The sequence below is a fragment of the Dreissena polymorpha genome, chromosome 11, assembly GCF_020536995.1.
Source record: "Dreissena polymorpha isolate Duluth1 chromosome 11, UMN_Dpol_1.0, whole genome shotgun sequence".
NCBI classification, from domain to species: Eukaryota; Metazoa; Mollusca; class Bivalvia; order Myida; family Dreissenidae; genus Dreissena; species Dreissena polymorpha.
Window position 1 is genome coordinate 60,002,958 of NC_068365.1, and position 16,026 is coordinate 60,018,983.

General features: G+C 35.9%; 3 protein-coding genes across 3 annotated transcripts in view; 2 read left to right on the forward strand and 1 right to left on the reverse strand.

Moving 5' to 3' along the window:
• Positions 1 to 16,026, reverse strand: part of LOC127849568 (death-associated inhibitor of apoptosis 1-like) — a 49,262-nt gene that overhangs the window by 216 nt on the left and 33,020 nt on the right. The gene's annotated exons all lie outside the window — the stretch shown is intronic.
• Positions 1,194 to 10,255, forward strand: LOC127849566 (death-associated inhibitor of apoptosis 1-like). Its single transcript, XM_052382281.1, has 6 exons — positions 1,194 to 1,307; positions 6,903 to 7,745; positions 7,931 to 8,091; positions 8,853 to 8,970; positions 9,094 to 9,450; positions 9,810 to 10,255. Exons 2-6 carry the CDS (start codon positions 7,250 to 7,252, stop codon positions 10,004 to 10,006), a joined length of 1,329 nt encoding a protein of 442 aa, XP_052238241.1. The 5' UTR covers positions 1,194 to 1,307; positions 6,903 to 7,249; the 3' UTR covers positions 10,007 to 10,255.
• On the forward strand, positions 12,257 to 15,331 carry LOC127849571 (E3 ubiquitin-protein ligase XIAP-like). Its single transcript, XM_052382292.1, has 3 exons — positions 12,257 to 12,364; positions 12,592 to 13,439; positions 13,866 to 15,331. The coding sequence occupies exons 2-3, from the start codon at positions 12,623 to 12,625 to the stop codon at positions 14,318 to 14,320; spliced, it is 1,272 nt and encodes a 423-aa protein (XP_052238252.1). The 5' UTR covers positions 12,257 to 12,364; positions 12,592 to 12,622; the 3' UTR covers positions 14,321 to 15,331.

Genomic DNA, 16,026 nt, shown 5'->3' on the forward strand with positions numbered 1-16,026 from the left:
AGCTAAACCATTTAGATAGAGACCACAAGTAAATATGTCTGATTAAAACCAGCGCTCCATTACGCGGTCTTCAATAACTCCTCGGCAGATATAGTGAGTATTTAGCCTTAAAGCGCAATCTTCACAGGCTATTAGGTAAAAACAAGGAAGGAATGTCATACACATTTACTCTTGTCCCATTGAATTAAATCATCATCATCATCATCATCATCAATCATCATCATCATAATCATCATCATCATCATCATCATCATCACCTTTTTCATCAGCATTATCTTCATGGTCATGGTTGGCGGCGGCGTCGTCATCATCATCATCATAATCATCATCATCATCACCATCGACGTCGTCGCTGTCTTCGCCGTCGTCATCATCATTTAAAGCATGATCTTCGTCCTCCCCCTTATCCTCATCATCTCATCATCATCATCATTCTCCTTCTCATCATCATATTCTTCTTTTCCTTCATCATCATCATCATCATCATAATCATCATCATTATCTTCCTCCTCCTCCTCATCATCATCATCAGCAGCAGCAGCAGCATCATCGTCGTCGTCGTCGTCATCATCGTTACTATCGTCATCATCGTTATCATCTTCGGCATCGACAATTAGCAGAGCCACTAAAATACGAAGCAGTACGCTATGTATAGGTCACACTTTACTAAATAATTTCCATATATAATTGAAAGTAAAAGGGACAAGGTTAAAGGAAAATAAATGCAATATTTTACAAATACAGACCCATATAACCGTACCTTTACTGAATGCGTATTTTTAAGGGATTTGATTTAACCAATAAAAGAAGGTTTGCCTTGTACAAATCAAGAAAGAACTTCACACAAATAATAATGGGCAGTTTTCATACCCTTTTTACCGGCTTCTATCCAGATGAGACTTGATCTGCCAAACCACGTTGGTCCAATCTGTAGTCTCAAATCTAAACCATGACAAAAATATATAATTGCTAACCAATGATTTGCCTAACAATTTTTTTGGAGAGGGGGTGGGGAGGTCACAACAACAAGTGTTTGAATAAACCATAACTAGATATATTCATTTAATACGATTTGATTTATTTAGGGAGTACTGTCCTCTACCTGAACATCTTAGTTAGTATTATGTAACCTTTATGTCGCATAAAGAGAAATCTGACATTACAATCGTAACCAAACTACCTTGTTAAATAACCGTCGTGAAAGAGATTGGTTGTTCGTTACAGGTTTAAATACTAAACACATAAAATTGAAGCGTTTAAGGATATCCGTTTAAAAACGAACACCGTCAGTGAAACTAGTTACAGAAGTAAGTTTATCTTTCTGTGTTCTTGTATAATTATTTTAGGTTGTTTCTCTAGTACTCATGTAGATATATTTAATATGTTAACGTTTCAAAATAAGTTAAATAATGACCGCAACGCACACTCATTTGTTTCTTTTAAAATCAGGCTGTGTGAACTTTAAAATGCCGGAAACGGTTAACAAAGGCCAGTTTTATAAACGCAATGTATTCATATCAGTGTGCGTACAATGGTTGTGAGTTGTATTTTTTTTATAAACTTCCAATAATCTTTACGAAATAGTAGATCTGCAGAAGAAATTAATAGCTTTATGTTGCGACCGTACTATTTTGACTGGTTAAAGGCACGTGTTCAAAGATTTACGCATTGATTGAAGTGCGTTAGTATATGCATCAAATTGCTAGATTTTAACCCATTCACGGTAGCGCTCACTTATCACAACAAGTATATATTTTAAGAGGTAGATTTAAAGAAAAAGGTTTGACTCTTGTAGGGATCGAACCAGTGTCCTTTGGATAAAAAAAGCTATTGACTAAACTACTCGGCCTTTTGCATGTTTTTTAATGCAAAACATTTGAAACCTTGTCGACGTGTTGTAACAAAATGTAACCATAAACTGCATTTTCAGTATGAATCCACTTAACTGATTTCACTAACTGATCTTATGTGTTCTTTGATTTTCTGAATATGTGTCAAAAAGCTTTTTAAAAGCTTTAAAAAAATCATTTCGATCCGTTTGCGAAAAAAGTCCTTTACAGCCAAAAACAAAAAGTGGAATTAAAATACATACTGTTTCAATTTTAAAAGAATCGTATTGCCGTTATGATAAACAAATGTAAATTCATTGCATGAGCACGCCACAAAATAAATGAATTTGTTTATCACAACCGGTAATCTTAAATAAAACAATTTGCGAAACTGGTGTAGTTAAATATTTATACAGTTCTTCACCGTGTATAAGCGGTTTCAACATGTAGTGATTGATTTGATTGCGATTATAGTAAACATAAACATAATAAGGCCATGTTCGAGAAATCGTATTATTTAAGGAAACATACTAAACGAAGGTTCGTATATGTGTTTGAATTATATGTTTAAGTAATGTTTGTCGATATTTGAGTAAAAAAAATATCATGAGATAGTTAATCAAGACATTTATACAATCAGCTTATATTGAATTAAATTCAAGTTTTTTGTTAATAAAAAATGGGATTATTGACTCCCAGATTTCTGACAGTTAACATATTTATATATATGAATCTCTGTCTTTATAGTTTGCTATATGTTTACATTACAAGTTTATTTAAAAAGTTTATTATTATTATTATTATAGTCTTATCCAATATTTACAATTTCACAATTTTGCATATATAAAACATAAAGATAAAACTTTGGCCATTCATAACAGGAGACTTAATCTGTGTATCAACGTACTTACACTAGAGGTGAAAATATATATTTCTTACCTATTATAAACTAACAATCAGTTATCAGAATGTAGACAATTGCTATATATCAGATTGAAGGGAAGAAACTCTCCAAACCCTATCGTTAAAATGTCTACTTTTTAAGCCCTGAAGAGTCACCTTTCCTTCATTATCATTCAAATGCGCTAAGATGCAAGTTTAGTGCATTATTATAGTCCCAGCATACATAATGTTCTGTACAAATGTCTTTTAAGATTCATTAAATTGATACATTGCATATAACCACTATACATAAGACTTTGATATACATATATATCAACATATTGTCTGTACAATCAAACCAACTAACCATTGCTACTCATTGTACGAACAGAGTTGGACAATTGGAAAATGAAGTGAGGCCTGACAAAAAGACAATATTGGCCTGAATCAGACTACTTGACATTATAATGTCACTTAAGGCAACACTGGATGATTTAAGATTTTTGATGTAGAAGAAGAAAGTGTAAATACACAAGTCAGCTATTGATACAACATAGTTTTCCAGTTTATATTGGTAGGAAATGAAGAGCAACAGTTAACTATACAACCTTAAAACCAACTTTTCATATCTACAACCATGATGAATACAATTACTCAAAGATAACAATACACAGTATTACACACAGGTGAATAAAATACTAGTTGACGCGGTTGTTAAAATCCTCTATCTAGTTATTTACATAGATAAAATGACCGTAATTTTAAAATTTCAAAACAATATTTGACAATTATTCTTATCAAAAGTGGTTCGGAGAACACCAAATAGTCTTCTCTAACAATGAAGAATTTTCAAAGTTTGGATTAACTATACAGGCTTTCTGGGTAAGAACATGTGTAATATGGCTTTACACAGAACACTGAAACAGAACATGAGACTCATCTTCAATCGAGTCACAGAATGAACATTTGCGATCACTGACATCTAAATTTTCATAACGCCCGGTTTTGATCCTAAGTGGTGCTACGCCACACCTGAATTTACTAAACGCTGCACGATGATTTAAAGACAGGATCATTTTACAATAAGTTTTAGAACTATAGACGTTTTTAAAAAAACAATATTTCCTTAGTTTATTACGTCCATTACCTCGACCACTTCGCTCACGATTAATAGTTGCATGTCAGTCTACTACATACTGTTAAAAATCTTGTCTCTTATAATTACAGGTAGTGCATAATTAGTATTCCAACTACCCAAATCACAAAACTTCACAGTTTAGATTTTCTCTTATAATTACACGTAGTGCATAATTAGTATTCAAGCTACCCAAATCACGAAACTCTTCACATTTTAAATCGCTAAGCTGAGCTTTAACTAAATAGCACCACTTTCTACAGTTACCTCTACCCTTGGATAGAGCCAAGAGTGCAATTCGTTTGCATTCTTGCATTGCGGACAATATACACCAATGACTGCGTATAATTTTCCACTGTCGCGCAATAGTAGGAACTCAACCGATTTCGCCTGCTACAGCTGCATTGGGAGTATATCTACCAACCCTTTAAAAAAAAACTCATCGCCCGATTTTGTACTGCGTTAATACATTAATAGAATTTTGTTCCTCATATTGCCGAGCAATGCTCAATCACTGGGCAAAGTGAACTATCATACAACTTGGTATCAACATCGTATGTAAACCCTCCTGCAGTTTACATTTAGCAATAAGGAGCCCAACGCCCGACTAGCACTCTGTGCAACCAACCACCTTGGCTGTAATATTGATGTGTACAGCAAACATTCGAATCGTTTTTATACAAACATATTTATGCTTGATTTTCCGAGACGATGTAAATCGATGACGGGGGAAAATTGGACGGAATTGTATAGGCGAAAAAAAAGTGCAAACAGCGGGTTTAAGAAAAAATGCTGTGCGTGTTATTTGCAGTTTGGTAGAAATATCAACACTAAAAACACACTTCAGTTTTATAAGATATGCAATTGTCTAAATGATACATAATTGTAATTTTAATTAGTAACGACATAGTCACTAGTGGTCCGTTATTCGTATCTACCCGACCAATATCATGTATACACCTCGTGCCAATTTTCTTAATTCTACATCAGAAAAGAACCTGTGCGCGACGAAAACTGAAGAAAATGGCGTCAAAATGTAGTTTATTTAGTTCACTTACAACCTCAATCCAGTGCTTCGAACAATACAACTCACACAATTTGCAATCCCCTTTTACTTTTTTCAACAAAATTAGATGAAAAACCACCATATTTTAATGAATGCATTTCGTGGCATGTTAACTATTCAGACCAAAAAACGATTTATAAAATCGAATGACTGGTGGTCAGAAGGAAAGATTTCATTCCTATTCAGGTTTAAAACAGTCTTCGACAAACACAAAATACAAAATCTTTTTGAATTCGTCGAACCTCGATTGATAATAGGGCTGTAACGATACATTCGAATATTCGAATTACTCGAATACGGATGTGGACGAATCGTATTCGTTATTCGCCACCTCCCGAACCGAATATTTGACGAATACAAACAACGTGGTTTCGAGTTTGAAAGTTGTATCATCTTATCTTACCTTACACATGAAGGTTCATACAATAAACCCCTATGTGAATGTTCTTCTCCTTATTCCGGCATTTTTCATCATGTTTACCCCACCCACTCTGTTACACAGTAAGATTATCAACAAAAATGGCGGGCACCGGTTGAATATTAACGACATTGAATTGAATTTATTTTTTTTCGATGGTTGTTTAATGTTTATTTAGGTAGATAAGAGTGATTTGATGCTCAAACATACACACAAAGGATAAGCAGATGGAATTTCTATTTTGTTTATCTTTACTACAATGATTGTGCAACTTACTGTCACTAATGTGTCCACTGTTGACTCTTAATTAGTCTACTCAAAGATGTTATTGGTACTAATCATGTTTTCTCAAAAGTTTCAAAACTGTGTTCAAAGTTAAAGCAGTTCTATTCGGTGCTTTGTCATTTCAAAGTGTTATATTTCTTATTTTCAGTATGCAATGGTACTCAATTAATCAAATTGACAAATACTGATAGTTTCATACTATATAATGTCATGTCAAGTTGTCAGTATTACTTTTGTTCATTGAATTCATATTCGCGAATAAATATTCGTATTCGCCACCTTGTATTCGTGATACGTATCGTATTCGTCCCCTAGTGTATTCGTTACAGCCCTAATTGATAAGTGTTTCTTTCCCAAATATTTAAAAATTTAAAAATCAACAACTTTATAATCGTTGTCGCAATAAAACCACAGCTTAAACCGGTGTATTTAGACAGTTTAATAATTACGTCTTTCGTCACACGTTAATTACGAAATAACTTAAATGAAATATAAATGAAAATAAAACGGACGAAACACCGGTTTGATGGTAACGTGTAATAACTAAACAAAGTCAAATTACGTTTAGAGACAACTCGAGACGCTCGGTAAATACTAGGAAAAAAAACACATTGGCATCGATAGGTTTTCTTTAAATATTTTTGCAAATGAAACGCTGGAATTACACAGATATCCCCCGTATTCAAAATGATTACTATTCGGACTTTGCGTGCCTTTAATAACTCACAACTAACCGATCGCCGTGGCCTAGTGGATAAGGCGTCCGCCTCAGGATCGGGAGGTCGAAGGTTCGAGCCCCATGTGGAACGTTTGTCGAAGGATGGATGTTTGTCATGGGACTTGTTCCGATATGGCCGGCTCGTGAGCCGCGAGCGTTAAACATGAATGGTTACCGACTTCTATCCGCCTGGCGCCTGGCATAGTGATAGGAGTTGGGAGGTACATGGTATACACGCAAAGGTGTCTCATAAGCCAAATTGGCTGACCCTTTCAATAGGGGTGACACTATAATAAAAAAGACCTTTACCTTTTAACAAATCTGTAATTTTGCGGAAAAAATATATGGTCGGCGGGTTCCATTAGGTAAGGTCGGGTTTCCAAAACACGGAAGTTTTTGTAGTGAAAATTCATAGTCAATAGGGATTTGGATATGCTGTGTTTCAGTTTCAGTAAAATAAATACGTATTGTATCTTTCCACAAAAGTCGAAGTGCATTTTCACATTTTGACGTCAGGACTATTTGACACATGTTTTTTTCCGAATCTGTATTGAGGTTGTCAATTTCAGGGTGCATCGTCTTAATTTACTCATTCCTAATAATAATTCAAATGGGGGAAATAAGTTTGATATCAACCAGTTCAAGTGGAAATGAGAGTGGAAGTTTTTCCAGCAATGGACATGGTCTACAAATACATCATGATTTTGAAGAATACTCTGCATCAATTGGCAGACTTTATAGTCATCATCAGGAGATGGATGATGATAACAGTGACGACGAAGAGCCAGAAGACTATTCCCCCGACCCACGGGATTATTATTCTCACTTCTACCGTGAGAGTGAAAGACTTTCAACGTTCCATGACTGGCCACCTTGAACCCATGTCACTAAGGAAGAATTGGCCAAAAATGGGTTCATGTATCTCCACGTATCAGATCGCGTACAGTGTGTATTTTGTAGAGCGAGTTTAGGTAGCTTTGGTCCAGGTGATTTTGTGGCCAATGAACACAGGAAATATTGCCCAGAGTGTCCATTTGCGTTTGGTTATGAGTGCGGAAATGTACCAATACCATCATCAGTTCAGCAAACAAAACGACTAACAACGTTGAAGGAAATAGATAATAGGAGAATGACTGCAGTTGGAAACTTTGCACTCTCATCTCCGCCTTCTTCCACTGTCCAGACGACTTCAATTCCAACCAGAACTACTAATCCAATTGCTCTACCACAGTCACATAGTGTAACAGCGTTGTCTTCAATTGATCCAAACCAAGGAGCTGCAGCAGTGATCACAGAGCCGAAGTATCGGGACTGGGCGGACGAACACACACGATTGCGGTCGTACAATGAATGGCCTGCACAGATGAGGCAAACCCCGCAAGATCTGGCAGCCGCTGGACTGTTGTACATGGGTACGTTAAAAGATATCTTCTGATATATATGACATCTTTATTTTTCATTGAATGAAAGCTGTGTACATAAATCAATACCAATACTGTATAAAAACATAAGGTGTGTCCCTGCGTAAAGAAAATCCATGCAAGCTGCGATTTGGTTTCAAATGTATTATTTTTCTATTCAAATTTAATTTATACAGGTCAGGGTGATCGTTGTAAGTGTTACTGGTGCGGAGGAGAACTCCACGACTGGGATCCAGAGGACCTTCCCTGGGTCGAGCATGCAAAGTGGTTTTCGCAGTGCGGCTTTGTGAGGCAACAGATGGGCGAACAATTCGTCATAAACGTCAATAATGGCGTGGTGAGTGCAGCTTAGAAATCATTTAGAATTAAAACTGAATGTTTGTGACTTTTGTGACACCAGACATACATTTTTCTAATTTTGTAATAATAACCAGCTTGTGTAAAAGCCGGATGATATCAACTATTGAAGTATTGTATTGTTCTTAATGACTATATATGGTTTAATCCGGCTTTATTAAGCTGCGTCACATGTGCGTTTGCATTTGAGCTTTGTACTTCTATGATGTTATTCTAGTTTAATTTAAACATGTCAATATAAATTGTTCTTTCATACCAAGAATCTCGCGGTTTGATTAAGAAGTATTAAGCCTCAGTCAATGATGCCACGTTTATGTATCAGAAAATGGTTGAGTGAGGCTGATATTTTGAGTAATTGCCATTCTGTTGAGATGTTCTCTCTGTGATTTCGTACTTGAACACGTATGAATAATCGTTCTTCTATAACTAGTATCGAAAAAAATATGATTAAGACTGAATTATTGCCAGCATTAATGACACGTAAGTGGTTCAGTGGACAGAGTATTTCAGTCCCACGCTTGTTCCTCTCCACCCAGGTGTATAAATGGGTACCTGTGTGGGAAATAAGTCAATGTGCCGTTGCTGCCTTGTGCGCCATATGTTAACGGACGACTTAAATCCTAGTGATCGGGGGTTAATGTCAAAGTCGGCTGAAGATGCATATCGAAGCAGACTATAAACCGCATCTTTAACCTTTAACCTTTCAGTCATTATATTTTGAATTATTTATTTATGACGTAGACAGCAAACGTTGAGTCTCCTAGCAACCAGGAGTTCTTGAGACGTCCACATGTTCTTGCTGCACTGAACGACTATAGATATACACGAGAGCAGGTCTTGGAGGCATTACACACATACGGTAAACATACTTGCAGTAATTCTGATCAGCGTTGTAGACTTCATTAAAAAGGTTTGGTTGTGACTGTTTTTATATCAGAAAATGCGAAGAGTTATTCTTATAACATTCATCATGTTGAAACAGGTGTCCTGAACCTAGTAACTGCGCAAGATATTAGAAAATATGTCGAGGAGTTGACACAGAAGAGGCAGGTAGCCCAAATGCATGCAAGACTCACTGAAACCGTTACCTTTGCAAACTCAAGACCATCGAGTCATTTGGTCAACGGGTCAGACAGTTCATTTGCTGTGTCAGCTGGTGGCCAGCAAGTAGCCCAGCCCAGTGACGATGCGGGGGCCTCCAATGGTCAGTTGCGCATCGAGGATATGGCGATGGAGGGCGTGGGGGAATCAAATACTGGCAGTATTAATAACAGGCGTTTACAGAACTTGAGTCTGAATACTAACTCAAGTTCCTTGTCCTCAGCAAGTATTCCTTCAGGTGAGATCAAAACGTTTAGTTTTGTATTGTAGAATTTATTTAAACAACTGTAACATTAAATTATACAAATATAAAACCATTCCAAAATCGACTTCAACGGCATGTTTTGAGATTTGTCCAGACACACACACACGCGCGCGCACCAGCACACAAACGCACACACTCGAGTTTTTATAGTTTGTAAATGTGCGAAGCGAAAGTTAATTTTTCGATATCTTGTTAGGAAACGGTTCAGTTCTGCCTTGTGCGGTTCCTATATATACATTTTCTTCAATTATGTTTTGAAAATAAGGCATAGCGTCAGAGGTCAATTTCATGTTGCTTGATGAAAATCATTGGATGTATAATATTTGTTGTAGATGTCGACTATTTTGTTAAGGAGAACGAGAAACTCAAAGAACAACGCGTGTGTAAAGTATGTATGGACAGGGAGGTCTGCGTTACCTTCCTTCCTTGTCGCCACCTGGCAACCTGTGAAGAGTGTGCTAAATCAATCAGTACTTGTCCCAATTGCAGATCGGCTGTTGAAAGCAAAGTTAAAGTATACTGGGCTTGATAGGTAAAGCAAAGATCAAATGGTATATGTTCCTTAATAAAAAAAACTATCATAGAATATATGTATTTGTTATTGTACAACTCCTTTAGAATCGGAGTTTACGCAGAACGAGCTTATTCGAGGGATAAAATCGTAGTTATTATCTTGCATTGGAAGGTTGTAATCTTTTCTAGTTATAGAATATGTTACTTTTAATGTATTATTTAATTTTGATATTGTATTTAGATTGCATTTGTATATTGTATTTTTTATTGACATCATAATCTGTGTTTTATTCTTTTGGTTTACTGTTTGATGTTTTATATTTAACATAATTCATAAGTACTATAAATTATACAATTTTATTCATTACAAATACCGAAACAATTATATCGTTTTTATTTAATTGTCGTTGATTTTTATACAATACACATTTATGTACAATTCTAAAGCGTTTTATTTCGGGGACCTAGTGTCACCGTTAATTGTATCGTATTGGAAATTATTGCAAAGTTATTATTGTAAGTGTTTGTTTTTGCATCAAATCCTTTTAAAGTTAAAGGCCAACAACAACAAAATACTTTGCAACGAGGGTGGATCAATTCCAAATACATGAACGCGTATAGTTAAATCACATGAGAATCTGATAATTAACTTAACCGCAATATCATTCCAACATTAATTAACGACAAGTGACTTTGTAACTTGGGAAATAGTCACTCTCACTTGTTCATCCGTTAATAATTTCCTGTTTGCTATGTTAGATACATCTATTTAAGTGCGCTAGCGATCACTTTGGGTTATGCATTAACATAATACATTACAAACTGAAGATTGTGTGGTTTAAATGAGAGTCTTCGCGAAAATTGGGATTCCAAATATAAAGATCTACACATCCGGTAGGCACCAGTCCCATTGTGAGATTACGGGATACCACTCTCAATTCATCTGTACAATAACTGGAATACCTTACCAGTCCCTTGAAGCTATTTGTGTAGTCTGTCACAAAAAAATATTTGTGTGTCTCGGAACACATATTGTTTAACAACAGTGATATATAGAGAGAACAATCAGAGATACTCTTGTAATTATTAACTCAATTTATAACATAACATTTCATATCAATATACTATGATACAAACTGGGTTTACTGCCTTGTAATGGCCAATGGAAAACATTTGGAGGGCTGGGGCGGTTAAACCGGTTTCAGGCTAACCTCACACTTAGACCAGGGAATAACACAGCAAATGCTCGTCTAAAACTATCTTAATCAAATGAACCTATGCAGACTGAAAATGAAATTAATTTTAGTGCACTAGTATCGAAAGTATCGGAGTTAAAAAAGATATTAAAGGATAGATTTATAATAAAAAAAACATTTGTTACTGAAGTTAATGTATTGCAATACATTGCAAAATCAAAAAAAAACATACCAATGGCTTGAAAAGCGCCTCGCTCTTTGAAAATGAGGCAAAATGCGTGTGCGTGAAGTGTCAACCCACAATAGCATATGTAAATTTTGCAGTCCGCAAAGCCTAATCAGGGAAATATTTCGTTTTTGTCTTACCGGAAATCCAGTTTAGGCGGACAGTATCGTCCCTGATTATCCTGTGCATCGGCTAATATGTGACCACAATTTACGCACATTCAGCTAGCCCCGTTTTCTCACACCGAGGCTCATATCTCAGTTCGTTTCAGGATATGACTCGCAACGGATTAAATAACAAAGTGTTGACTTAAACATGTGTTCGTGTATTTCATTGTCTACATGAAACCTTACAGCACGTACGCCTTTCAGGTCTGAAAGTGTTTCACTACAGGATGTTATTTTACATTTGTGAAAAACAAAGTAGATTAACACAACCAATATCACATCAGAGTGAACGTGAATCAGATTGCACCTATTGTAAAAGTACATATACTATTATATTAAACGCACATAGATATGATCTGTCTGTAAATTATGTGTTTCAAACGCATTTACAGTTGATCTATTAATGCAGATTTTAGAAGTGGATAACTTCACGTTTTGTTTATGTTGTTCAACCTTGAGCGAAAAACATCAGTAGTCTTTTACTATAATAAAGATCCATTGAAGTCCCATAGGTTTATTTCATATTCATCATTTGCTTGTTATCATGATGAACGTTTTCAGTCATATTTAATACTAGAAACCTTTTATGGTGGTATTTGAATTGTGTTTACGTCCGCAATAACGACACTCCACACTCACTACCGCATCGACTTTTCTCTATTTATAACGTATGAAATTTCCATACACGAGGCTATATATTCAGTGGATATACAACAGAAATAGTATAGTTTGCATTCCACTACTACTTGAAAATAACTCAAGATTATCTGTTTGGTGAGATACACGTAAGTCATATTTTGTTACATATACTAACTTCGTTAAACTTAATAATTATGGTAACATCAATCGTGATAATGTTAACATATCAATATTTTATTAAAATCAAGAAACTTCACCAATACTTTTTGGTAAAATAATTTAGAAAAATATTTCTTAAATAAACGACAAACCCCGCCAAAAATTTGCCTGTCGTGTATTATAATGATAAATTTAAACACATCTCCAATTTCAGGTGCGTTTTAATAGCTCTTTTAGTGAGGACCATGGAAGAAACTAGTTTAAAATCGAGTAATGTTAGCGATGTTAGTGGGAACTATACCAGTAGTTTAAATATCCTACCATTTTTAACTGTCGGGCAATATAATGATTTAGAAGAAGATTCGCCACCAATATTTACACTTAATTCTCGCCACCAAGATGGGATGATGGACGACGAAAGCATATATGAAGAGACAGAAGACTCAGATCCACGAGAAGATTATTCTCACTTCTACCGTGAGAGTGAGAGACTCTCAACGTTCCATGACTGGCCTCATTGGGCAAATGTAACTAAGGAAGAATTGGCCAAAAATGGGTTTTTGTACCTACATGTATCTGATCGCGTACAGTGCGTGTTCTGTAGAGCGAGTTTGGGTAGCTTTAAAACAGGTGATAATATTGCTAATCAGCACAGGAAATATTGCCCGGAATGTCCATTTGCGTTTGGCAATGAATGTGGAAATATACCCATTTCTTCGGGTAAGGTAGTTTCACAGGCGACATCCGTAAAAACATTGAATAGAACAAACCTTTTAAGAACGACTGCAGCTGGAATCTTTGCTAATTCTCCCCTAAGATCAGGCCTGATTCATACAACTTCAACTCTATACAGAGCCGATACTGCCGTGGTCGTCCCAGAATTACAAAGTGCATCAACCCTGTCTTCGGTTGATTCAAACCAAGGAACAGCAGCAGCTATCACAGAGCCCAAGTACCGTGACTGGGCTGACGAACACACAAGGTTATTGTCATTTAGGGGATGGCCCGCACACATGAGACAAACACCGAGAGACTTGGCAGCTGCTGGCTTGTTGTATATGGGTAAACAAACTTGTTATTTAAATAAGATATTACGCATTTATTTTTCGCAGGGATTTATTGTTGAAGACTATGGAAAAGAAATAGTTAACACTATACATTTTGTGTTGGAGAATTGTGCGAATTAAAAAAAATCATAACCCTTTTTTCCCGAAACAATATTTAAATTAAAAAAAAACACAGACTAAATTTCAAGTTAAATGTTATGCTTTCTGGGTCTTTGTTTTGATCACTGTCAATCTAGAATCAATAAAACTCTAGTTATTTATACATAAATGGCGTGAGTTTGGATATGATAATAATATATTCGTGTACATTATATAATTTTAACAGGTTTGATCGACAGAAAGTACCCCTGCTTATTAAAAATAATAAGACATTTTGCCGTATTTAACTGAAATGCTAATGTGCATTTATTACCTTCGGTAGATCAGGCTGATCGTTGTAAATGCTACTGGTGCGGAGGTGAACTTCATGGCTGGGAACCAAACGACATTCCCTTGGTAGAGCATGCAAAATTGTTTCCACAATGCGGGTTTGTAAGGCAGCAGAAAGGCGTTGAATATGTTATGAACATCAAACATGGAGAGGGGTTGACAAAAAAGAAGCAGACAGCAACTCAAGAGCAAACAAGACCGGCAATTGTTTCACCCAGCCAACCTGGTATTTTGGTCAACCGGTCAGACGACTCAGTTGTCATGACGGCACACGGTCAAATAGTCGCCCAGCCAAGTGATGCGACGGATGATGCCACAAGTCAGTCAAAGGCTGACGATCAAGGGCTGGACCATGAACCAAATTCTGACCATCTTACTAACCAACGTTTGCAAAATCAGAGTTTTATGAGGGACTCTAGTTCATTACCCGCAACCAGAGTTCTGTAAGGTGAGTCGAACTGTAAGAAACATAGTCATTAGTGTCGATGTGTCTTGTGTGAGGTTGAGCGCTCTAAAACCGGTTAAAACCCACAATGCTTTGCATTGACCGTTCCAAGGCGGTGACCCCAGCTTTATTCTTATATGTGTTTATGTTGTTTTGTATTGTGCTGTTTGTACTGTTTTGGCAATTGGTCACTTGCCTTAAATAAAGGACTAACTAACTGTATATAATGAGAATACAATACTGCTCAAGCAGCTGGAGTTACACTTCTTTATATTGATTAGAAACTGACGTTTTGCAAACGGTTTTGCATTTTAACAAATTAAAGCACTTCTGATTACAATATTGTTCAATAGATATGCTCTCTTATTACTAGGGGTGGTCTGCATTTCTCAATGCTTTCATCTAAAGTTGGTTCACCACATCATTTCAATGTTCCTAAATTTAAACCATAATAAGTGTTCCGGTCGGAGACATATGCCCCCCCCCAAAAAAAACACACAAAAAAGCAACAACGTGACCTTGACCTTTGACCTAGTGACCTGAAAATCAATAGGGGTCATCTGCAAGTCATGATCAATGTACCTATGAAGTTTCATGATCCTAGGCCTTAGCGTTCTTGAGTTATCATCCGGAAACCATTTGGTGGACGGACCGACAGACGGACCGACCAACCGACATGTGCAAAACAATATACCCCCTCTTCTTCGAAGGGGGGCATAACAAATAAGCTTTAGGTCAATTGTAGATGACGTTTTTTATAATTAAATGATATTTTATAACACTTTGTGCATATTTATAGAGCCCAATTCAGTCTTGAAAGAAAATGAGAAGCTGAAAGAGCAGCGTGTGTGCAAGATCTGCATGCATGGATAAAGAAGTGTTAACCATGAACATGCCGTGTCGTCACCTAGCTACCTGCTGCTGTTCTAGATACATGTCCGATATGCAGAAATCGGATTTATAAAAGAGTGAGCGTCTACTGGACCTGATAGGATTGCCTTGATAATAATATTTCCTATTTTTTCTTAACATGTGTGAGAGCAAAAAACTACTACCCCATATTATCGGGCTACATGCAATACAAAAAACTGAGGAGGAGAGGCATATAAAAAGTAACCAGTGCAATACTCACTACTAGAATATGTTAATTTGTGGTCCGATTTCTTAAGTCGTTTCATTAATTGTTTTGTGAATGCTCAGGTTGTGTACTTATTGTAATCACAGACTGCGAATTATATTAAGGAATATTTTTTTATAGTAATAAGAACTTGTTTGTAGCTTGATTTTGCTTATACCTTGGAGTGGGCATTACAAAAATATTAAAACGGGATTATGAACAAGCATTTATGACACAAGAAACATTGACTTCAACTGCAAAGTTTTATTTTTTGTCTTGTAGGTGTTTTTTCTTATATGTGTAAAGGGTTATTTATTTTTACAGTCTAATCATTGATGTTGTGATTAAATTTTGCAGTTTTTTTCAGTTTATACAATAAATGAGATTCCCACATATTTTACTCGCGTTATCCGTAAATCTAGTTTACCAGTTCTCTTGCTATCATTGTGTGATATTTTTATATTAATTTTTATTTATTTGCTAACGTTTTTGTTTTCTTTTTTTTAACATTTTCTTGTTGTTTATGTGTTGACTTATACAGGCATTCTTTTGATATTTTACTGAAATACTGAGATCTCAAAATTAAATAAT